Below are 24,373 nucleotides of genomic sequence, written 5' to 3' on the forward strand. Positions count from 1 at the left end.
AGTTTTCTTGATACATAAGACTTCCAATCTGTCTGGAGACAAGATTCCAGATATAATGGGCCCAACCGTTTGATCTGATGTGGCATATTCTCCATGCCCTTAACTTCACTGCTGAGAGGGGAATGTTTATTTCTTGCCTCTCTTCTTTTCTATGAACATATTTCTTTGTGAAAAGTAGAAATACCATAGCTGAGCTGTAGTCTGGGGAAAAGGAACATAGCAGGTATATGAGAGCAAGGCGATGTGGCTGATGTTGTTCACCAAGGCTTCTTTTTACACCTGTTTTTTTAATGTGCGTTGTCAAGAGGAGGGGTGTGTAATCTGAAGAACAGTAGTGGGAATGGACCTTAATTTTATCACCCTCCTCCCCCGTTTTCTTCCCTTATTTCAGGAAGCTCCGCGCCACGCTGGATGAGTACACCACCCGAGTGGGCCAGCAGGCCATTGTTCTTTGCATATCCCCCTCCAAACCCAATCCTGTTTTTAAAGTCTTTGGTGCTGCACCCCTGGAGAATGTGGTAAGCCTCCGTGGGGAGGGGAAAAGGATCTAAGACGAGTTGTTTGCTTTCTGGGCATGATGCGTTTTGGCTTACAGTGTTCTGAAGTGCCAGTGAGTGATGTAAGCTTCCCATTTGAAAAACATACCCAGCTGGAGCTGCAGGATCAAATCCTAGCTTGGTGAACAGTTTCCTGCATGCAGGCCTTTCAGATAAGGTCTTAATCTGAGCTCCTGTCTGCTCTGTTTAGATGCTAAAGGTCCCCAGTTTCTCATCAAACAGAAGCGTAGCTTTGTGTTCTAGACCAAGATTCCCCTTTTCCATTTCTGTGCTGTCAGTTGATTGTGCGTCTGCATGCTGCCTCACCCTAGAGCTGGCTATGTTTCAGCGCTGTTCTGTCTGTTATATGGAGTCCTTAGCCTGGGGATCCATGAAATGAGATCAGGGTATAGAGCCTTTGTTTCTTGGACCAGTGAGCATTGGGCTAGGCTGGAGTAAGGTGGGAAAGATCTGACAGTACGCGTTGAACCTCTCTAGTCCAGCACCCTTGGAATTTGACCAGTGCTGGACGAGAGAATTTGCCAAACATCAGGTCAATATTGTCTAACAGCATTACCAACCCTTCCACTGCTCACTGGGCTCTTAGAAGACATTTAGGGATAAATTACAGTTAAATAACAGCACAGAACAGAGAGAGCTAGGACTGGTGGCCGTAAACAAACTATGGGACCAAGGGAAACTTAGCCACACCCATAAGTGGTCACCTGGCTAACAGAATCATGTCAGATTACAGATGCTCCCGAAACGAGAGAGGCTCAACCTGTACTGTTACAGAGAGCTGTCTTGAATGGCAAGGTGCTTGGAGAGGAGAGAGAAGGGATTTTGATTTCTGCTGGGGCAAAAAGATGTGCGTTCTCATTTAGCTATAATTATGGGACTTTTTGGTTTTTTTTCCCACATCTGTGGTTCCCAGCCACTGATTTATTTAGCTGTTCTAGGGCTTCACATTTAACCCCTGGTGCTGTGGCTGGGCAGCAACCCAGCAGCCAGTAGTTCCCACTGCAGCTCCTCGCACAGCTTGAAGGGTGAACCTGCCATTCTACCTCTGCGCTGAGCTCCATGCATCACCAACTCTCCTGCCCTGCTGGCTGTGACATGCTGTATCGTACAGTGCATCTTGGGCTGCTTCAAGCCTTACTGTTGTGGGATCTGGAGTTTGAAGCAACCCAAGCTCCACTGTGGCTGAGTGGAGCGTTTCCGCTGCAGAAAGAGGTGAGTGGTGCTGTTGCACCTGAGGCTGAACGTGCAGTCCATGTAGAGCTGCAGCGGGAGGGCGAGTGAGGCCTGTGGAAGTTGCTGGCTGGTACTGCCAAGGTCTCAATCTGGCAAACCTGTAGGTTTCTGGAAATGCTGGAGACCACTAGTCCCAGGACAGTCAGGAAGGATTGGACCTGGCTGGTAAATGGAAAGGGTTTAACATCGTTTTGGCCGCCAATGATTTCCACCTAGCCTTGAATGAGCTTCCTCGAACCTTGTAGGAATCGGGGGGCGTGTCCAGTCTGCAACAGCATCATTGCTTCCAAACTTTTACTGAAAGCATGTGAATGCTCCCCTTTGATGGTGTTACTTGGAGTTTCATCATTTCTCTTTCATGCAGCCCTTCGGGGCCAGGGGTATTTTTACCTACCAGCTGTGGCATTGTTTGCTCACTCAGTTCTGCAGTATCTTGGGGAAAGTGAACAGCCCCTCCTCTGGTTACCTAGCACCCTGGCCTCTCTTGTTGCTCCTTACCTTGTTTACCTGAGCCTAATAATTCCCCACAGGTGCGCAAGTACAAGAGCATGATCTTGGAAGACCTGGAGTCAGCTCTAGCAGAGCATGCACCTGCGCCACAAGAGGTTAACTCCGAGCTGCCCCCCTTAACCATCGACGGAATTCCTGTCTCTGTGGACAAGATGACTCAGGTAAGCAGCCAAGGCTGGTAGAAACTTGGAAGAAGAAATGAAGAGGAGTTTTAAAGCTTGTTGATTTTGCACTGAAGTGTATGTCTGCATCTTAAGGGACACCTAATTCCATCTCTCTGGTGGGACCATAGCGAGACAGGTAGTAGACATGACTCTTTATCACTGGGGTGCCTTTCCAGTGAAAACTGTAGAAATGCTAGTGAGCAATAGAGTACAGATTGCTGGGAATCCTCTTCCCACACCCTCTCTTGGGACCATTGTTGTTGTGCTCCATCAGCAGCGAATGGAGGAGATGTCATGCATCGTGGAATGCATTAATAGCTAAGCTGCAGGGTAAACCCCACTCTCCCACCTTTGGGGCAGGGGTGAGTTGCTAACAATTGGAGGTTACAGTGCACCATCTGCTGTCGGGGTGGGAGGATTCCTGAGCCTCTCCTGACCTAGCCCTTGTCTGAGTAGGGTTGTATTTGTGGTCCTGTCTCTGTGAGAAAAGGGGACAGCGTTCTGAAGGAAACTTCCCTTGGGTAGGGTCGGATCCATAGTCTTCTGTGTAAACCTTTCTGCCTTGATGGTGACAGGGTTGGGAAAGGAGGGAAGGGTGTGATAAATGCTGCAGACGGGAGCTAAGGAAGAGGCTCCACACAAGCTCATTGAGATGGATTCACCAAAGACCAATCTTGTCTGACTAACCTAACTGCCTTGAATGATGTGATAACTGTCTCTGTGGATATGGGGAAAGCAGTAGATGTAATATACCTTGAATTCAGCAAAGCTTTTGATACTCTCCCATAGTATTCTTGCCAGCAAGTGAAAGAAATATGGCTTGGATGAATGGACTATAAGGTGGATGGAAATCTGGCATAATGGTTGGGTTCAATGGCTAGTGATCAACAGCTCAGTGTCTAATTGGCAACTGGTATCAAGTGGAAAGCCGAGGGGGGGTTGATCCTGGGGCTGGTTTGTTCAACATCTTCATGAATGATCAGGATGATGGGATGAGAGAATAGGGGTAGGGTCCAGAGTGACCCAGATTGGAGGACAGATCCAAAAGAAAACCAGTGAGGTTCAACAAGGAAGTGTAGAGTCCTACACTTACATCATAAGAAGCCCAAGCATTGTTACAGGCTAGGAACCAACTGGCTAAATGGCAGTTCTTCAGAAAAGCGTCTGGGGATTACAGTAGACAAGAGGCTGGATATGAGTCAACTGTGTGCCCACGTTGACAAGAAGGCTAATGGCATATTGGGCTGCATTAGTAAGAGCATTACCTGCAGATTGAGAAGAGTGATTATTCCCCTCTATTTGACATGGTGAGGCCACATCTGGAGTCTTGCATCCAGTTTTAGGCCCCCCCCCACTATAAAAAGCGTGTGGAGAAACTGGAGTGACTCAAGCGGCGGGCAACGAAAACGATTATGGCACTGGGCACATGATATATGAGGAGAAGCTAAAGGAACTGGCTTATTTAATCTGCAGAGGAGAAGAATGAGGGTGGATTTGATAGCAACTTTCAATTACATAAAATGGGGATTCCCATGAGGATGTAGCCAGGCCATTCTCAGTGGTTGCAGATGACAGAACAGGAGCATATATCTCAAGTTGCAGTGTGGGGAAAACTCTAGCTTGGATATTAGGAAAAACTGCTTAGCTAGGAGGAAAGGGAACTGCTGGAATAGGTGGCCTAGAAAGCTGGTGGAATCTCTATCCTTAGAAGTTTTTAAGGCTCAGTTTGACAAAGCCCTGGCTAGAATGATTTAGTTGGGATTGGTCCTGCTTTGAGCAGGGGTTGAACTAGACGATCTCCTGAGGTCTTTTCAGCCCCAATCTTCTATGATTCTATTATCTATCAAAACAAATCACAAATGACCAAACCCAACTGTGTCCTGGGAGGCAGAAACTCAGGAACAAGGCTGAGTGAGGCCTGGGATAATGGTGGGTCTCAAGTTAGTGAGTTAGGTTATAGTGTGATATGTCAGCAGAAGGTCAGTTGCTATAGGAGAAGTGAGGAAGGTTTTCACCTCAACCGTGGTGACGTGGTGAGGAAAGAACAGAGAAGAAATCCGTGCTAGTGGAACAGAGGGAAAGGAGATTAGAGGGAGATGGAGTTGGCTTCTGAGGCTGACTTCAGGAAATCTAGCATGTGCTGCAATTGCAGCAGAAAATTCAAGAAGCTTCCTCTCTTTTTGCTGTGAGATGTATGCACATGTATAAAAACAGCTGCCATTAAAAAGAAGAGTTTTTGTACAGTCAGCTTGATGGCTGTTACTCTTGTATTCATCATCAAAACATCCATAGATGTGTCGAGCTTGCATTCTATTAGACATGCCATATTAATTTTCTGCCCAGTAGGTATTTCATATTTTGTTAGTGTTGGAAATGAGAGCAACATTTCAGTCTCAAGAGGTGTTTACGCTTTGTGGATCCCGTTGGCCTCTGAATGTGGTTGGACAACTTCATCTCTTGAACTTGCATTTATTGTTTAAAAAAAAAACTTTTTATGTAAAATCTAAAATATAAGCCATCCTGTTTCCACTAGGTGTGAAGTGACCTTGCCCATCAGCTGCGACAGAAGTTCTGTGGTTTTGAAACAATTATTCTGTGCATAAATCTGGCCAAGGCAGGTGGCTGTGGGGTGTGACTGATCTGTGTTCCCGTGTGAGAGATGTCACTTCGATTTCTGGTTCTTTGTGCTTACTCTTCTGGACCAAGACTTATTCTCTGTAAGGTGGCGCCTTGTGAGTCCTTCTGCGGAAGCTCCTTTGGCTGATCTGTTAGCATGGTTGATGGTTTCCTAAATCAGACTGCTAGCTCTTCAAAGAGAGGGACTTTTCTTACTTGGTGGTTGTACAGCTCCCTGCACAATGGAACCCAGATCCTAAACAGAGTTCAGTAGGAGCTCACTGCTATTGCAATATAAATAATGACTACGTATATAGAGGGGACTGCTGACTGCTCCAGTGAATTTTGCTACTCACCTTCCCTAATTTTGCTGCCCCTCCTTTTGCTATTAATGCTGGAGCAGGTGTTATCTATGGAGCAGTGTTATCTGGCAATAAGTCTGCAAACTGTTGATGCAACAGTGAACTAACTTACAAGGCAGCCTGCTTAGGTAACTGCCTAATTAGGAGTACCTTTCGTGGAGGAATGACATTTATTTATTTAAATAGCTAAATAACTTTATAAATAAGCCATCCTGTAGCACCTTAATGTCTAACAAATTTATATATTAGATAATGAGCTTTTGTGGGTAAGACTCACGTCCTCTGAGGAAGCCCTGGCTGGAATGATTTAGTTGGTATTGGTCCTGCTTTGAGCAGGGATTGGACTAGATGACCTCCTGAGGTCTTTTCAACCTTAATCTTCTATGATTTTATTGTCTATCAAAACAAATCACAAATGCCCAAATCCAGCTCTGCAGAGGGAGGCAGAAACTCAGGAACAAGGCTGAGTGAGACCTGGGATGAGGATGAGGATGGTTCTCAAGTTAGTGAGGAAGAGGGACTTACCCATAAAAGCTCATTAGCTAATACATTTGTTAGACATTAAGGTTCTGCAGGACTGCTTGTTGTTTGTAAAGCTACAGACTCACATAGACCCCAGTCTGAGTCTGAATAACTTTATGGCCTTTCTTAGCAATGGTGTTGAATTTCTCCTAAGCAGTAGACAGGTGTATTTCTTGTACTTGTGCCCTCATCCCTGTAGAATCACAGAAGTGTGAAACTGGAAGGGACCTCGAGATAGCGTCTTGTTCAGGCCCCTGCAATCAAGGCAGGACTAGGTAACACATACTATTCTTCATCGTGGATAGTGCCAAAATTGTCTTTCAGTGAACAGGTGGTCACATCAATGCTTTGAGTGACTTCATAGCTCAGGCTCTCTTAAGTGCAGTTACCACAGGGTCTGCACCAGAGGGACTAAATGGTAGTCAGCTTCTCTTACTTTTCTCATCTGGGTTAGAGTACCAGCGTCGACCAGAGAGCGATCTGCCGTCCGTTTGGCAGGCCTTCTCTAGAACCACTTAATTGATCATTGGTGGATTGATCTCAGAGCGTTGATTCTCCATGGTAGAGGAGATGTAACCTCAGGAATGGGCAAATTAAAGGTAGTAGCCACTAAAACTTTTTGGCAGGCCACGGGGATGATGCAGGGTGAGTGTTGGGTCCTTGGAAGCCAAGCCTGCTTTGCAGTCATCTCCCCCACAGCAACTTCTGTTCTGCAGTACTGTGCTCAGGACTGCTGATAGTAATTCCGGGCCCCAGGACAGAACAATCTAAGGGCCCCCTGCCCTCTTCCTGAGCCAGAGCCAGAAGCATACTGCTCTTCTCCCTCCCCAGCCACAGGATCCCTGGCCTCAGGACAGCCAGAGCTGCACCTTCCTTCCGTTCCCCAGACCCGTCCTGCTCTGGGAAGACACATCCCTCCAAAGATGCTTTTTGATATGTCCTGTGTGGGTTCTGGGGCAGCTGAGTAGCTGGGGTTGTGGCTCTGGCCAAGGGAGAGGGACAGATCTTGTGGTTCTGGCCATAGGGGGAGGGTGTGGGTGGGAGAAAGGAAGCTGGGGGCTAGTGATCCACAAAGGGTGGGACTCCACCCCCTGCCCTAGTGCTCATGCCCGCGGTGTGCCCACGAGATTTAAATCGGCCCCATGGGGTTCCCAGCTGTTGCTACAGTGGCAGTAGCTGGGCCCTTTTAAACTGCTTTGGCCTTTGGTGCCCCCCTGCCCCACACACACAGGTGAAGCCCCACTCCCCATGGTGCCTTTGGATCACCTGCCCAAGCGAGGCTGTGGTGAGCTTACAAAAATGATCTGTTGGGCCACCAGTTGCTTGTCACACTTGTAAAATACGTTGAGAGCCTTGGCTGGGAGAGGGCCACACAAGGACAAAGCATTGTTAGGTATTGCCAGCGCTACAGACTCTCCATGAGATCTGAAAATCCAGCTATGCCTTCCTGCCTGTTAAAGCATTGCAGTTAACAAAGGTGTTGCATTACGATCACATTTGAAAGCTCTGTTAATGAGAAAATGTCCCTTTCTTATGGCTGTACCACCTCCTACGAGGAGTAAATGTTTACTTCAGGAAAACCTGAGGTAGCACCAGCTTACTGCAGGGCTCAAAGATGCCAGATAAAAAAGTGCCACGTTTTCAGTCGCTCTTCTGACCTCAGTGACGCATTAAGGGCTTGTCTACACTTGCCCCCAAGTTGGGGGCATGCGTTGACAAAGGCGTAAGAGCTGTAACTATGTCAGTTTTAAAGCCCCCATTCAGGGCTCTGCATCTCACTTGGGAGAGTGGAAGATACCAGTAGCTTCTAAATCTGTGCAAATAATGAAGTCTCTTGCATAGCTTTTGTTGCCATCAACTTTTGCAGCTGAAATCTTGAGCCCCAGAATGCCTGGCTGAGCAGATACAAAGTATTTCAGTTCATAATTTTTACATCTCAATAGGCTTTCTTCCTGATATTTGCCTCCATCAGCTAACAGGAGAATCTGGCCTTTTTCAAGTATTGTTTGTGACTGTAGATTACAAAACTGGAGGAAAGTAGAAAAAATTAATAATATAATAAGGGGCACGTCACTAGGAATGGAAACATGAGGCTTTGGCTTTGAACAGCTGCAGGTCTCATTGGACAGGTGTTAGTGTTAGCTTCAGCTCACTGAAGAGGAGATGAAAATAATTCTCTTCACTTTAATTGCCCTGCTTCTTTGGAGGTCTTGGGGGAAATGAAGCCTTCAGTAGGTTGAGCAAAGGTGTTTCGATGGATTTGTAAATGAAGAGCATGTGCTGTGTGTGAAAAATGCACGCAATGGGGTCTGATCCTGAAGCCCTTACTCAGAGGAATCTCCCATTGTAGTCAATGGGCATTTTGACCACAGACTTAAGAACTAAGCCCAGGCCTGACCTTGCTGTCTAATAGCTTATCTGTGTCTTTATCTGAACGCAGTGTATTAACACTGAGTCATATTCTGCATTCTTCTCCACATGTACAAACCTCAGAGAAGTTGCTGGATGTTGTCGATTCCTTCCTGAATGTAAAGTTTGTCCCTTTATTTCTTTGTTTTATCATCTGCGTAGGACTTGGATGGAAAACTGACTCCACCCTACCCCAATTCCCCCCACAAAAAAGAAAATTAAAAGGTGCTTGTTTCTCTGATGTGAGCCAGCATCGAGGCACAAATTTACTGTTAGGTGCTGAATGATTGTGTTGAGGAAATTCAAGTCTGTTATGGTGCATCTGTGATGGAGGGGAAGGGGGAGTTTGAAGCACACCTGTTACCATGTGTGCGAGCGTTCAGAAAGCATTGGAGGCTCAGGCTGTGTTCTCGTGCCTGGTCTGCAGAGCAGGCTGATGCAATAAAGTTGTTATATGCAACATTCAGAGGGCTTCTAAACCCTTCGTGTTCCTGCAGGTGAAATGGGTGTAGTGAGTGTGATGGGATGGTGATGCTACACCACTCTTCAGGCTGTGCAGGAGCTCAGGCTGATTTTTTTTTTTTTCAATATACATTTGTTATTTTTCCTCCAACCAAGGTGTGTCAGAGAGCAGGAGAAGGGTCATTTAAGAGCAAAATGCGTGATTAAAGCATTTGGGAATAAATGGAGGTAGTTAATCACAGGATTTGATTGAGCCTCTTCTGCCTGGTGTGTTCTGCCATGCAGCTCACCTACTCCTCTGCCTCCAGACTCTGCTCCCCCGGTTATGGACCCACCTCCCCCTCCACTTCCCCCAGGTACAATATTCCCTGAGTTTCTCTGCTTTGAGAACTACTGGAGTTCCCACAATGCCTCTGGCTATGGGTAGAGTCAACTGTATTAGGCAGAGACTTGACTCTGGTGGTGCAATTCCCAGGCATGTTAAAGATTCCATCCTTCCTGGTGCTAGGCACTTTCAGCTCCCACTGATATCATGAGCTCAGGCCCCATTTCTCAGTTTTGCATCAAGAAATGGTTGCCATTGGCCAAACTTCTCTCCCAGCCCAGCCTCTCTGAAGTGTCAGCATCAGTGCGGCCTGAAAGGAGAGGGCTCCGCAAGGGCATGATGAAAAAGGCAATTCACAATGAGGAATTTATTGCCACCTACCTTGGCGGGTGCCCTGTTTTGAAAGTTGGCTGCTGCAGAATGCAGCTTTCTCGCTTGTTAGGTAGGATGGACAAGTGATCACAGAGCCTTGATGCTCCTTTCTGGTTAGCGCTTCGTCTGCAATCACCTGCATCACCATTCAGGTATGATTCAAGAATAGGAATTATCTAGGCTTGGGTTAATCCCCTTATGCCCTTTTACAGCTGTTGTGGATGGCTGGCGTTCTCCTTTTGGGGACCCCTGAGGGGGAATTTCTGGGGGGTATTCTTCACAGAGGGCTCTCTGTTCTTGGAACTGCTTCCTTTAGCAGACTGCTAGAGTTCAAGCCCAGCTGTTATTAGGTGCACCTTGCCTTTTGCCCTGTTGCTTCTAATGATTTTGTATCTCAGCAGTTGAGTGCACTTTGATTTTTTTTTGGTGGGTGAGGATAGCTAAGATCAGGATAAGGCCATTACCTTTAAGGGTTCCTTTTAACTGTCTGTTGGAAGCCCCCCAGGTGCTGTAGCTAAAGGCACCCATAAACGTTACATATAGACCTGCATTGCAGCTCATATAAGCTCCTTTCCAAGCTGATGAACTGAAGAGATGGGAAAGAATCTTTGTTTTTGTAGGTGACTCAATTTTACCCAGGTTTCTTTTTAATCTGGTAGTGGTGGGGCTTGGGAAGGTCTGAATACTCCAAGTTCAGCAAACTGTGCGGATTCCCTCCCAGATGATGCGCACGCAGGTGATATGGGGCTCTCCATTTCAGTACTGTTGCCCATTGTAGGCTTGTGTGAGCAGGTGGGATGAGGGGGCAAGTCCTGTTGTGATACTAATTAGCGAGGCCCTCGCGCTTGAACAGGTTATAATGCTGTGCTGCTGCTGTTGATTGTCTCCCTGGTGGATTAGAGGCAAACTCTCCTTAACAAGTGCCTGGAGTAGCTTGTGTCTCTGAACTCCTGAGGACCGGTAATTAATCCATCTGGTAACAAGGAGCAGAGCTTGCAGCTAGGAGTTCTGGGAAGGAGCCTTTGACGACGAAATTCCATTCACACTCATAGTTTTTTTAAAAATTATTAGCGGTTCTGTACTGCCTCTTGGCCGAGCATCTCAGAGCACATCGCAGCATGGGCGTTGCCCCTCTTTTATCAGCGAGCAGGCTGTGGCACAGAAAGATTAGGCCACCCAGCAGGCAGTGTGCTAAAGAGCAGAGTCTTGGGCAAGGGAAAGAGACCTGCTGAATCTGCTCCTGACTCCCTGCATGATCTGGAGCAAATCATTTGTCTTCTCAAGGCCTCACTTTCCCCATTTCTAACTTGGGGACAGTCAGCTTGAGCTGGAAGTAGCTGTAGAGATGCAGGTGATACGTTTTGCCCTTAGCTTTGTGCAGAATCTCTGGGGAGGGCTCTTCTTTAGTGTTGCCCCAGGGAGATATTCGCTGTGATTGTACGTGCAACTGAGATCTGAAGAATCTTTGCTATTAATGGCCGCACCTGCTCACTATTCCGCTCCAACCTAAGCACCTAAGGAGCAGCATGGATCAACCTTGTCTTCGGTTCCTTTTTTACCACTTCTGGCCTGAGCTAGAATGCCACTAGTTAATGCTCAGCTTGGCAGATGTCCTTGCTGTCTTTTCAGGGATTACGGTAAATAGTTTCATTTTAGTGTAGTTAGCTTAGCAGTGTAGCTAGTTAGATTAGTGTTTGTGTTAGGAGGTGTTCCTCCATCCTCCCGTCCACCTCCTGAACACCCCCCATCCCTCAATTTGGGGAACTCATTATCTCCTTAAGTCCTGTGTAGCCTGCCTCTTGGTCTTCCCGATTAGTGATTCCCACTTCTCCTGCATGGACCGCATTGGAGGACCTCATGTGCTGTGTGAGTGCAAGATTTGTCCTTCCTTCCCACCTCAAAAATGTCAGCTTCGGAGGTGTGGGAAGCTTTCCATGAGGCCACAACTCAACCCAAGGACTTCTGACCCTGATATACATTGCCAGGATCTACCCCGCACCTCTTCAGACTCAGCACACTCCCCTCCCGAACCTCTAATCATGGAAGTCCAAATCTAAAAGCTCTAGCAGGGATGGATGAGAAGAGAGTAAAAGGAAAGCGATCTCAAATGAAAGGAAGAAATTCCCCTCTCATACCTCTAACACTAGATCTGCCTGTCCTACTCCCTCTAAGTCAGGTGAGACTCTGTGACCTGGTGCAGGTGTGTCTGCATCTTTCAGGGAGTGTGTGCAGGTATCAGCTGTACAGAGAATCAGGCGTGCCCATAGATTATTGCTCCAATGGCCCCTTGTTCTGTTACTTCCAAATGTGGCCACAGATTACTTCAGAACGTTAGGTCTCGGAGATCCTCTACACAATAGAATTCCCTTCCATTCCTACACCAGGGCCGTGACTAGGGCTTCCAGGTCCTCTGGTGCTCATATAAGCGATAATAGTTAGCACGATGTGAAAACGTACTGGTAGAGGGGCAGAATTCATGTCAATCTAGTAGGAAGCCGTGTTCTTGCTGATGTGTCTTTGTGGTGTTATCTGATCTGCACATCTCTCTTGGAGTATTTTCTTGTAATAGCCCCACTTTTGTTACAGCTGAAACAGCAAACCCCTCTCTTTCCTCTTTCCCCGAACGTTCTTTCAGACATCAGCCCAACACGCCACCTCTGAATCTTTCACAAAAGATTTTTTTGTATGGAAAATCAGTTTGGAGATTTATTTTAAGAAGGAGCATGAAAAAGACCTTACAAAGCTCCGTCTGACAGTTCTAGCAGTAGGGGAATGTCTCCTACCAATGATATTTGATAGCAGGGCTTATTGAATCCCTGTGGCCTCTGTGTCAGAGAGGGAGCTGAGTTCGTCTGTGTCTTCAAAAACAACAAGAAGTCCTGTGGCACCTTATAGACTAACGCATATTTTGGAGCATAAGCTTTTGTGGGCAAAGACCCGCTTTGTCAGATGCATCTGATGAGTGGGTCTTTGCCCACAATAGCTTATGCTCCAAAGTATCCGTTAGTCTATAAGGTGCCACAGGGCTGCTTCTTGTTTTTGTGGTCTCTGTGATATCTCTGTATGATGTACACCACGCCAGACCTGCAGAACAGCTAAGTTCATATTGCTGTTTGAAGCAATGCAGAGCAAATGCTCACTGGTTTGAACTGAGTTGGCTGGTTCTCATCACTGTAGTTTTTGAACCTGACTCTTGCAGTAATATCAGCTATGTTTTGCTTTTGCTGTTCTAGCTGGCCGACTTGACTTTGTCATACTCTCATCACTCAACAGTGAGCCATTGTCCACTGTGACTGGGGTGAGGTGGAGAGGATTCATCACATGCTTTCAGGGTATGCTCAGAGCAGTTTGTTAGTTTTAGTCTGATAATCTACAGGTGGAAATGGAATGTAGTAATGTATAAAACTAACCTTAACCCCCAGAAAAAGTTGGGATTTCCAGTTCTAAGCCTCTTGTCCTGTTGGTTTCAGGCACAGCTGCGAGCATTCATCCCTGAAATGCTGAAGTACTCAACAGGTCGTGGAAAGCCAGGCTGGGGGAAAGAAAGCTGCAAACCCATTTGGTGGCCTGAGGATATTCCATGGGCAAACGTTCGCAGTGATGTCCGTACAGAGGAGCAGAAACAGAGGGTGCGTGTTCTGGTGTCGCTAACACTTCAAAGCAGTCACTTCAGTTTGGAGGCAGGTTGTTATGTTATGAGCCTCCCTTGGGCGTGACAAGCAGAAGAGCTAGGTCATAAATTTCCATTGTTCAATACCATTGTTAAAGTTTGTGCCCATGTCATATGGTATGGCTCTCCTTCCCTGCTTCCATATCTTGGTTGAATGCGTCCCCTCTTCTACATGACAACCATCTGTCTGCCCCTTTTGGTTGTCATTGTTCTCACCTTGGAGGGTCAACTCCATCCTAGTCCAAGGAGTAGAGGAGTGCGGTGCTAGTGGTGAGAGAGGCATAATCCTGGATTAACTCTGACTCTATATGGCTAGTTTGCTCCTTGATATTTTTAACCCTACCTCTCTTCTCCTCGTCCCCAATGCTTGTGGTGGGTAACTCCTCATCCAGCTGGCTGCATTAGCAACTCATGAAACGGGCTTAAGAAGTGGCTTGCTGGCCCAAGCTGTGTCTCTGTGCTCCCAAACATCTGCTGGACAGTACATGTCCCAGCCCCGAAGAAAGCCACCCCTTTAATCTAACAGAGCGGTGTGCTTCTCTCCTGTAAGTAAGAGAGCAGGGTGGGCCAGTTGGGGGTGAGTGGGAAGACAAAAGGAATGTGAGAAGGATGAGACAGAAAAGACGGGAAAAGGGGCACATGCCAACTATGTCAGGATGTTGCAGAGAGCTAAGGAGGAGTAGAAGAGATACCTGTCTACCCAGTGATCACAAGAGGGCATGAAAATGTTGTGACTCGTAGGATTAAACCCTGGCACAGATTGGAGCTGTTCCTCACGGGGGCTGGAATGGCCTGGTTGAGCCAGGAAATATGGGCTCAATCAGCCCTTCCCATGATTTCTTCCTGTTGGCTCAATTCTGTAGGGTGACTCATGGCTCGGAGGCATGGAGGGCTTGAGTGTTTTCTGGGAGCCCTTTTTTTAAATTTCGTGGGGGGAAATAATAAAAAAAAAAAAAATTAGTCTTGAAGAAAACCAGCTAACAGTTTGCATGGGTTAGGTCGCAGGGGAATGAATTCAGGGGGAATTGCTAAATGGAAATGCCCGTTTGAACTGTTCTTTCAAGGTTACTGTTTTTGATTTTCTCCTGTTAGGTGTCCTGGACACAAGCATTGCGGACTATTGTGAAGAACTGCTACAAACAGCATGGGCGCGAAGACCTGCTCTATGCCTTTGAAGATCAACAGACACAGCAACAGACTGCAGCTACGCACAGTATAGCGCATCTCGTCCCATCACAGACAGTGGTACAGACCTTCAGTAACCCTGATGGCACTGTCTCCCTTATCCAGGTGAGCAGAGCCCGCTTGTCCCTTCACACTCCATTGAAGAGTCACACCTGCAGTTTTTTAACTATACAGCTTTGTCTGTTGGCTTAACCTGCATGTCTCAGGAATCTCAAGTCTATTTGAGGTAGTCAGGTGGTTTCCATTGCCATTGTAAGCAAGTTTCTCAAAGTGGGAAGAATAATACGTTTCATCCTTATAATACCCCTGTGAAAGAGGGCTGTGCTGCTGTTTCCATTTTAGAGCTGAGGCATAGGCTACTTCTTCTGTTGCTGACTCGAAAAAATTGTATTGCTGTTTGCTGAAGAGGAGATACGTGTAACTTTTTCTGAATATCAAAACAAAAAAGCAGTCATGCAGCACTTTAAAGACTAACAAAATTACAAAAAAAAAACATTTTGTTGCATTTGGAGAGGAAGATTATGTCTGTCTGGATCTGGGTGAGTTTTTTTTCATGTAGTTTATGGCTCTCCATTCCAAACAGCTGAATGCAGTGGCTTGCGTGTTGAATTGTGAGAGAGAGAGAGAGAGAGAGAGAGGGAGACGTGTTAGTCTGTATTCTGTCGGAACAAAAAAAGCAGTCAGGTAGCACTTTAAAGTGCTACCTGACTGCTTTTTTTGTTCCGACAGAATACAGACTAACACGTCTCTCTCTCTGTCATTTTTCTGAGTATCATTGAGCAGATTTCTGGGTCTATCTGACCTCTGCAACAAAAACCAGACAGGATTTTCTGAGAAGTACTTTAGGTCCATGTTCTCAAAATTTCGCTGTCAAAATTTGCATTTATTTATTTATTTAGCCATTTACTTATTTATTATTATTACATTTCTATTTCCTCCTGCCATTCTCCACGCTGTCTGGAATCCCATTTTGAAGAGCAAAACAGCATCTTCTGCACTGTGTAACTTGCACACATCCTCCACATGAGAGCATGCTGCACTGAGGATGCCGTTTTTCTCTCTGAAGTTGGATCCTTTGCACATCAGGCCCCCATACATATAATGCGTACAAGCTCATGCTGCATGAAGGATGCCGTTTTGTAGAGCAAAAGGGTGTCCTCTGTTCATTGTGACCTTACATGCTATGTCAGAATGTGTGGAGCAAAATGGTGTTGCCAGTGCAGTGCAGACCTCTGCAACCCTGTATGCTGATGGCACAAACCTATGGGGGCTTATGACTCCCACTTTGGTAGTTGCTGTTCATAGGACTTGAAGTTGTGGTACTCACCCATGTTTAAACCATGCACCACCCACATGAGATGTTGAAACAAGATGTCATTTACAGTAAATTGTGCGTGTCTTTGTTATATAAAGTAAAAGCAACACACACAAAACTGACCTTGGCTGACTCGTGCCTTGTTTGTGTCTGCTTCGATCACTAGTTGAAATAGTCAAGTGTTGACATCTGTGTTTCAGGGTTAACACCTACTAAAAAGAATGAGGCTGCTAATGCCTGTGCTCACACCTGTGATAGGCATTGGTGTATTTTTAAATGAAAGTTTAGGCTGAGTCTCCACCTAAAACTTAGTTGTAGCCATGGTTCTCAGGGGTATGAGAAATCTACACGCCTGAACTTTGTAGCTGTACTTACTAACCTCTGGTGTAAATGCAGCTTAGCTCTACAGAAGTTACTAACTAGTTACTATCCCTTGGAGAGATGGTACTCCTCCAGGGATGGAGAACCCCTTCTGTCACTGCAGACTGCATCAGCTCTACAGAGTTGTGCTGGCATAGCTGTGGTGCTGTATCTGTGCTGCAATGGTGCCTCTGGTGGAGACGGGGCCTTAGCATAGGAGCATAAGAAGGCAACTCTGTCCCCATGCATCTCCTCCTCTGCCCCAAAGAGACAACAAAACTGCCTCTCAGCTGCTGTGAATTGGCCCAGCTTGCTGCTGCCAACTCTCTCTTTGGCTTTGAGCTGCTTGCTTAGGGCCTCCTTTTCCAAGGTGCAGTGCACCCATTGATCTCTTTGCAGGGTTTGAAGGGCTGCGCCCTCTTAAAAGCAGGCTATAAACCTCTTCTCCTCTGTTTTCCCAGCTGTTAAATGGGGATGCAGATAGCTCCCACACCTCACAGGGGTGCTAAGGATGGATTTGTGTATGTAAAATGCTTTGAAGAGTAATAGCCCCCCTATTTATGGTGAGTGCTGGGCATTAATAGTGATCAGTGCGGGACATGCTGATCTTCAGTTTTCCCTTTAGGTCATCTTAATATTTACCACAAACATTACCCCTTACTATTGAGCTTTCTAGGTCTGATACCTTTGGGGGCTGGAAGTCTAGGCTGTCCCTCTAGCCAAGATGTAACTATGCCTTGCTGAGATGAATGACGATGGCAGAAGCTACATTTTGTTGACTCTTTAATGGTGGCATTTTGCAGGTTGGCACAGGAGCGACAGTTGCCACTCTGGCCGATGCCTCCGAGTTGCCGACCACCGTTACTGTTGCACAAGTCAATTACTCTGCAGTAACTGACGGAGAGGTAAGGATGCATGAGTCAGTCGTATTAATGTTTCTCAGGCATGCAGCACATGGTATGGTTTTTGTGTGTGCCTAATGGACATTTCTGATGCACTCACATCTTTCACACTTCAGGCTTTGCATTCCCAGTAAACGCTTAATGCTGTATCATTGTCGTCGTCAACAACCGTGGGCTCAGCACCCGTTGGTGTCTGATGCCTCTTGTGCTATTTCCTTCCATTTTTCCCTATCCATTCGAGAGTGGCTTAGTTTCTGTGGACTAGCTCTGCACCAATCTACTTTATCATCTACCCATTCTCTGTGGGGTCTGCCTCTCTCATTCAAAATGTCCATTATGCTGAATACCAGGGTCTTGAATTTTAGTTTGTCGTTCATTCTGAAATTATGCCCAAATAGCGGTAAGTTGCATTGTATAACTTTCTGCTGTACATTCTCTTTTGGCTGTTATCTTATATAATTCCTCATTGGTGACCTCCTGCATCCATCTTAGTCTCAGGATATTTCTATAACAACTCCTCTTGAACTCCAGTATTCTTCTCTTCGAATCTTTTGTTATCACCCATGTCTCACATCTGTACAACATGTTGCTGCATACACAGGTTTTCTAGATACACAGCTTCATTCCTAAGCTGATTGCTTTCCTTTTCCAGCTCTTATCCATCACCTTCAAACTCGCTCTTGCTTTTGCTATTCTAGTCATTATTTCCTTCTTACAGTCTGGATCATATGTTGTGTTGCTCCCCAGATATGTGAACTTCTCTGCGTTCTCTAGTTCAGTCCCATCTATACTGATCTTCCTTCCTATTTCCTTGTCTCTAAATACCAATGTTTTCCTTTTATTGATATTCATAATCAGTCTGTACCGCTTCCCTTCCTCGTTTAGCACCTGCACCGTTTTCGCTAGCTTCTCATCTTCCTCAATGATAACTGTCATTTGCGAACCTCAAGTTGTTTATTCTTATCCCTTGCACAGATATCCCTTCTACCTCTTCCTTGATCTTGTCCATCGCTCTCTCTAGATGTGTGGTGAAGATACTCGGCGATAATGGGTCTCCTTGTCTCATACCTCTACTCGTTCTAAACCGACTTCCCAACTCTCCGCACATTCTCACCGCTGCTTCTGCATTGTCATCGATAACCTTCAACCACCGTATCAGTCTGCTATCCGCTCCGTATGACTCCAGCACTGCCTAAGTCACTTTCTGATCTATACTGTCTAAAGCCTTCTGAAAAGCAACTAAGCAAGTGTAGATGTTCTTGTTCTTTCGTAGAACTTTCTCCGCTATCAATCTTAGTGCCAATATCTGCTGTATGGTACTTCTATCTTTCCTGAACATCCAAGCCGGCGTCTTTCATCATTTAGTTAATGTCGTATGCTGCCATGTTAAAAGCTGAAAGCAGCATTAATGTAATGTTGTCTTTGATATTTTATGTGACCCAAAGTCAAAAAGTGCAGGTTTGTGGTAATTGTGACTCTGGAGATGCATGTGTATGCACAATTACCAGGAGCCCCAAAGTGCCGAATTTCCTAACTTTTGTGCACACAGATCTCAGTCATAGTGTCCATTGGAATAATAGCAAATCCATGTGTGCTGTATTCAGCTGTCCAGACATACTCATTCATGTGCTTGTCTGGATAACCTCTGGGCCCTAAACATCAGTCAGTTGGTTACAGAAGCGGATGGTGGTGGTGCTGGTTAAGGTTTAGGACTTGGAGTCAGCGCCAGGAAGATAATGTTGTGTGGCCTTAGGAAAGCTACTTAACTTCTCTTTGTCTCAATTTCCCAGTGGGTAAAGTGGGAACACCTCTCTGCAGCATGGCTGAGGGCTATTGAGGCTTAATTAACGTGTGAGTAGATTACACTTTCCTCTGATAAAGGGCACTGGATAAATGACCAGTAGTATAAGTGTTCAGGAAAGTACTATACAGTGCAGTACATTAATTTTTACTCATCTCTTTCAATCCAATTTTTCAAACCTGACAAAGTTGCATTTCCCCTTGAGGGCTTAATCTTGTCAAACTCAAGCTGTTAAAGAGGGAGCTCTTAATTTTTTAGTGCAAAAAAATCATACATAATTTTCTTGATTTCAGGAAACAAAATGCATTACGTATAAAGCAGGTTCCTGTAATACAAACAGGTACAATTGTCTTCTTCCTCAATTCCTCCTGCTTCAAGCCCCACTTTAAGTCAATGAGTGTGCTGTTTCACTGCAAGGTGTTGTCCTCTCCTTTGGACACATGCCTAGGTTTCTGGGTGAAGTGCCATCCTTGTTATGGAGTGGAATGGTCAGCCTATCCTGCTTGTAAGGACAAGGTTTTTGTGGCAATAGGTGGCAGCACAGATCAGCTTTGTTCCTCATTAATGAGCATTTGCAGCTAAAGAAAAAGAACAGAAGCAAGCTGTTTGTTTGGGGCTCTGGCCTTGAAAAGTACTTTGTATTCACGAGAGGGTTTTCAGGACCTGTTATCTTTCTCTTTAGGCCTTAGGGAAGATTTTCAAAGGCGCACCTGTAAATTGGACGCCTAACTTTTGACTCGCTGTGAGACTTAAGAGCTTGTCTTTGAAAATCTCCCCTTTGTCTACACAAAGTTGTAATCAATTTATTAAACAGGTAAATTTGTGTGTGTGTGTGTGTGTGTGAGAGAGAGAGAGAGAGAGAGATCCAAGTGTCTGTTTCCTTACCTGGAGAGGCTGAACGTCTTCCACTTGCGCTGCCTCAGGCACATCCTTGGAATATCATGGAAGGACAGAGTGACCAACACCGCCGTCCTCGAGCAAGCTGGAATCCCAGCCATGCACACCCTCCTCAGGCAGCGTCGGCTCCGCTGGCTTGGCCACGTCCACAGGATGAATGATGGAAGGATTCCAAAAGACATCCTATATGGTGAGCTAGCCTCTGGCAAAAGACCTCCCGGACGCCCCCAGTTGTGCTACAAAGATGTCTGCAAGAGAGACCTCAGAGAGGTAGACATCGAGCTGGACAACTGGGAAGAACTAGCAGACGACCACAGCAGATGGAGGCAGGGGTTACACAAGGGCTTTCAGGAGGGCAAGATCAGGATCGGACAGCTAGCAGAGGAGAAGCGAGCGCACAGAAAGCACACTAAGGACTTGCCAGGCACCCACCACATCTGCAAGAGATGCAACAAGGACTGTCACTCTCATGTGGGTCTTCATAGTCACAGTAGATGCTGTAAATGAAGTCCTCAATTGAAACTATAAAGGGCGCGATCCATAGTCTATACAGACTGAAGGATGCCTACCAGTTCCTCTCCATGTCCCACTCCATCACCTCTCCTGGATGATGTGGCGGAACCCTTCCCCACCTTTTCCACAAGTTACTGTTACTGGATATTTGAGTTTTTTTTTCTTTATCAAGGCTGATAACAGCACAACGTGATCTATTTTGACCCTCCTCTTTTGTCTCAAAAAATGTCTGTGCCACCCACAGTCTCCTCACTGCTTCCTCCCTCAGTCTCTGGAACACTTAAAAACACCTGGGTTACACACACCCCTCCACTCCCAATGCTGTCTCTGTAGCCACTTTCTCTTGCAGTGCCAACCTCTTGCGCACACCTTATCTCTTGGTGTGTGCCTAAAGGAAACAGAGAGAGTATTGTGTTCTCTTTCCCGTATCCCCTTATACAAACAATCCCTCTGGCATGTTTCCCCCCATTTATCCTTAGTACCATCCTCCTGACTTCTTCTCATCCTCATCCTCCTTCCTCTCTCATTTGGGCTCCTGGCTAGCACTCATCGCAAACTCTTCTGCCTCGTTTTTGGTGACCACTGCATTGGTGCCCTGTGTGATCCTGTTGTCACTTCCCTTGTGATCTTCGCTTCTTTTTGTCTAACTTCCGCCCCAGATCAGCATTCTAGTTCACCAAAAATGGCCACTTCCTGGATCTCTTCACCACATGTTGCATCTGCTCTGAGCTTTTCATTGTCAAGTTCCCCCTGTCTTTGATGATATCATCTTTTTCAACGTTGCATGCTTGGCCTCCTGCCTCTCCTCCCAGCCTAGCTGTGGTCTACAGTTGGTTGATGTCAGTAACTCCTCTACCACTTCCAGCTTCCCACACTCTCTTCTCTCTGTCTTCCATTGACTCAGCTGAACCCACCTACTCTACTCCCTGTCTCTCCTCTGTTTCTATGCTCCTCTCACATACAGCAATGTCCTTACCAGCAGCCTCCAACCCGGGTTCACTCCTATCATCATCTTCCTCCATTTCTGTGCCGCTGCCCCTGAACACCTCTTACTGGTCATGCTTCACTACTTTCTCCTCCCGTGGTGACTCAGAGCAGCAGTTGTAGCTGCTGTTTTGCTGCCTTTGATTCCTTTTCCTGTGCCCTCCAGTACTAGATACCGGGGCTCCTTCATATGCATTGGGGATAGGGTCTGTAAAGTTGGGACTTAAAGTGAAGCAACATAGAATGAGGAATTTTCCTCCATGAGAAATAATGCAACTAGAGGAGCGATGGGGACAGTAAGAGTGTAAACTTGAATTTAATTTAAACCCTAATGCACCACTCACTTACTGTGCCATAAATTGAAAGCATCTTAAGAATCATTTAAGAAATGAGGCTAACCCAAAGTACATTTTAAACCATTTTTATCCTATGCGCAAGTTTTTCACTTGCTGTTACCATACATATATTTAAAGCATTTTTAGAACATTTAAAAGAAATTAACCCAAAATACATTTTTAAATCATTTTTATCCTATGCGCAGTATGAGTCAGAGGAGAGTTGTAGGGGATGCTGGGAGGGTACGCTTATTTTCCATTTTCTAAATAATGTTACAACTGAAGTGCCAGGAATTTTTATGTTGTCTTTTCCGAAGTTTCAGTGGTGTAAGTGGGATCCCACGTCTATCAGAGCGATGTTGTCTATTAAGGACTGACTGGACATTTTGGAAGAAATGTTTGACACCCAACCCTACCCCCCTCCAATCCTCTGTACACTCTCCTCCTCTCCATTACCAGCACATGGGTCTCTTGACTGCTTTCCTCTTGCTTTATGACCTTATTTGCTTATTCCCTTCTCTCTCCTCTTCTAATTCTCATCTGGCTTCTTCCCTACACAAGACAAGCCTATTCTGGTCTCTATCAGCCTAAAAAAAGAAAAAGCCCTTGATCTGCCCCTCTAACTTGTACCTCATCTTCCTTTCACGTGCAAACTTATGTACAATCTCCTATCATTGCCTTCGAGTTCCTCCTTTTCTGCCTTTGAGCTTCTCCAGTGAAACTGTTCACTCACCGTGATATCTAATGGCATCTTCCTTGCCAAATCTCTACTCCATCCTCATGTTTCTCAACTACAGTAGCTTTTGACTCAGTCGTTCATCTCCTTGAAATCTACCAGCCACTTTTGTGACTCCATTCTCTTCTGCTTTTCCTTACACTTGTACTTGTTTCTTCAGTGGGGACAGTGGTTCTTACCTCTCCCACTTTCTGTGGGGGTCTTATGAGGTGCCATCTTTAGCCTGTTCTATATTTTCTCTCTCTCTTTCTTCACCCCTCATTTGCTCTCTTGGCTTCTATCACCTTTACACCCACTTACACATCTGCCTCTCTAATGCTGACCAAACTCCCTGCGTCCAGTCCCTCATCTCAAACTTTCATGACATCTATTTCCATGTCTGACCATAGGCTTGAGCTTGATGTGACCAGAACTGAACATCTATGCTTTCCCTCTCTGTCTTCACTGTTAATCCTGTTTTCTTCCTACCACCAGCCCTACAAACTAGGGGTCCTCTTTGACTTCTTCCTCTCCTTTCCCCACACCTATAGGTTATGCACAAAGATTGCTGCAGCTTCTCATGTACCATTTTTAAGAACCAGTCTTTTTCGGCTCTTGTACGAATGTTACGCTTTTAACCATCCCTTTGTCTTCCTTCTTCATACTGTAAGCTCTTCCCCTCTGTCTTCCTTGATGAGTGATTCAAGCCATATCAAACACAACTGCTAAAATTAGCTTGTGCTTGCTTCTTTGTTTTTAAACACCTGCCACACTGAATTCTTCCCCCACATCAAATTCAAGCTTCTTCTCATCACCTTCGGGTCTTCTCTCTGGGTCCATTTCGATATCTTAGTGCTGTCTACTCCACCACAAAGGTTAGCCTTCATCATCAGTTTCTTTCTTCCTCTCTACCCTTTGTGCATGGAATGGTCTCCCTGAACAGATCCATGGTAGCCACCCCTATCTTCCTACAGATCTCTTATTGAAATCTTGCTCAGTCATGATCCCTCAAGGAAAGTGACACCTGATGATGGTTAGAAGGCTTGCGGGTGTATATATTACATGTAGATAATGACCTGAGACTCTGCTGCAGCCCCTCACCTCTAAGAGGATACTAAAAATTAAAAGAAAAACCTTGTCTAGATGGGATGGACTGGGTGCAAGTGAGTACATTTTTTTTCCTTTTCTGTGTATCGTGGCAATGGTCTGTGGGGCCCTACCTGACGATTAGTTGAACAAAACATTTAAGCACCAGACAGTAATGTATGCAGTTGGGAGGAGGGGAGGAATTCTGTGAGAGGAATTGTCTTATGAAACGGTCCACAAATTCGAAGATTGAAGACTCTCTTCATCCTCTGATTCTATGATCTTTTGTTCTTGATGCTCGTTTCTGACTCATGTCCTACTATTCTATTTGTGACCCTACACTCATTGATACATGTGAGGTCCCAGTTGGAGGAGCATAGACTGAGTTGGACAATGATCAGCTAGGAGCAGGTGAACTCCATGACAAGCACAAGATCCTGTATGCATGGAAATGTCCTTAGTTAAGTGAAAATGGGATGTATTGAAGTAACTATAATACACGAAGAGAACGGCTTTCAAATGTGACTTATTTATCATTTGTATTTTTCATAAGATCCCTAGTCATGGGTCAGACCCCATTGTTCTAGGCACTGTGTAAACACAGAACAAAAAGACAATCCCAAAGAGCTGACATTCTAAGTATAATACAGGAGAAAACAGATGGGTATGGGCAGACAAATGAAGATGTACAAGGAAATAATGAGACATTTTGTACTATGTTTATACAGTACCTGGCACCGGTTCCATGAGTAGGGGTGCTAGACACTTTTGGCGTACAAATAATTTAAAAATCAGAGGCACATTTTCTGTCAGTTATAGCAAAGGATGGATTTGGAGAATACCGAAGTAGCTTTTGGATCTTTTAAAGGGATTGCTCCCACATTCATGCGACAGCATGGGAGAAGTCACGAAAGCATGTGTTTGAAATTTCCCAGGTGATCAGAAGTGAGAGTCAACACCTTGATAGTGAATGAGAAGCAATTGGATAGTTTCCAAAATGTTCTATCGTTATGTTTCTAAATTACTCCCAAGGCACCTCTTTTTCCAACAGAGATCCTCTAAGGATGTTCTGTACAGA

The 24,373-nt window shown here is 45.6% G+C and overlaps 1 protein-coding gene across 7 annotated transcripts in view; it reads left to right on the forward strand.

The window, feature by feature from the left end:
- NRF1 (nuclear respiratory factor 1) overlaps nucleotides 1-24,373 on the forward strand; it is a 151,885-nt gene that overhangs the window by 47,233 nt on the left and 80,279 nt on the right. For all 7 annotated transcript variants that reach the window (XM_074975912.1, XM_074975930.1, XM_074975950.1 and 4 more), the window contains exons 4-8: nucleotides 392-518; nucleotides 2,321-2,461; nucleotides 13,003-13,161; nucleotides 14,295-14,492; nucleotides 16,866-16,967. In XM_074975912.1, coding sequence (XP_074832013.1) covers nucleotides 392-518; nucleotides 2,321-2,461; nucleotides 13,003-13,161; nucleotides 14,295-14,492; nucleotides 16,866-16,967 — 727 coding nt within the window. The remainder of the gene's footprint in view (nucleotides 1-391; nucleotides 519-2,320; nucleotides 2,462-13,002; nucleotides 13,162-14,294; nucleotides 14,493-16,865; nucleotides 16,968-24,373) is intronic.

This window comes from Carettochelys insculpta, chromosome 1, assembly GCF_033958435.1.
Source record: "Carettochelys insculpta isolate YL-2023 chromosome 1, ASM3395843v1, whole genome shotgun sequence".
Classification (NCBI taxonomy): Eukaryota; Metazoa; Chordata; order Testudines; family Carettochelyidae; genus Carettochelys; species Carettochelys insculpta.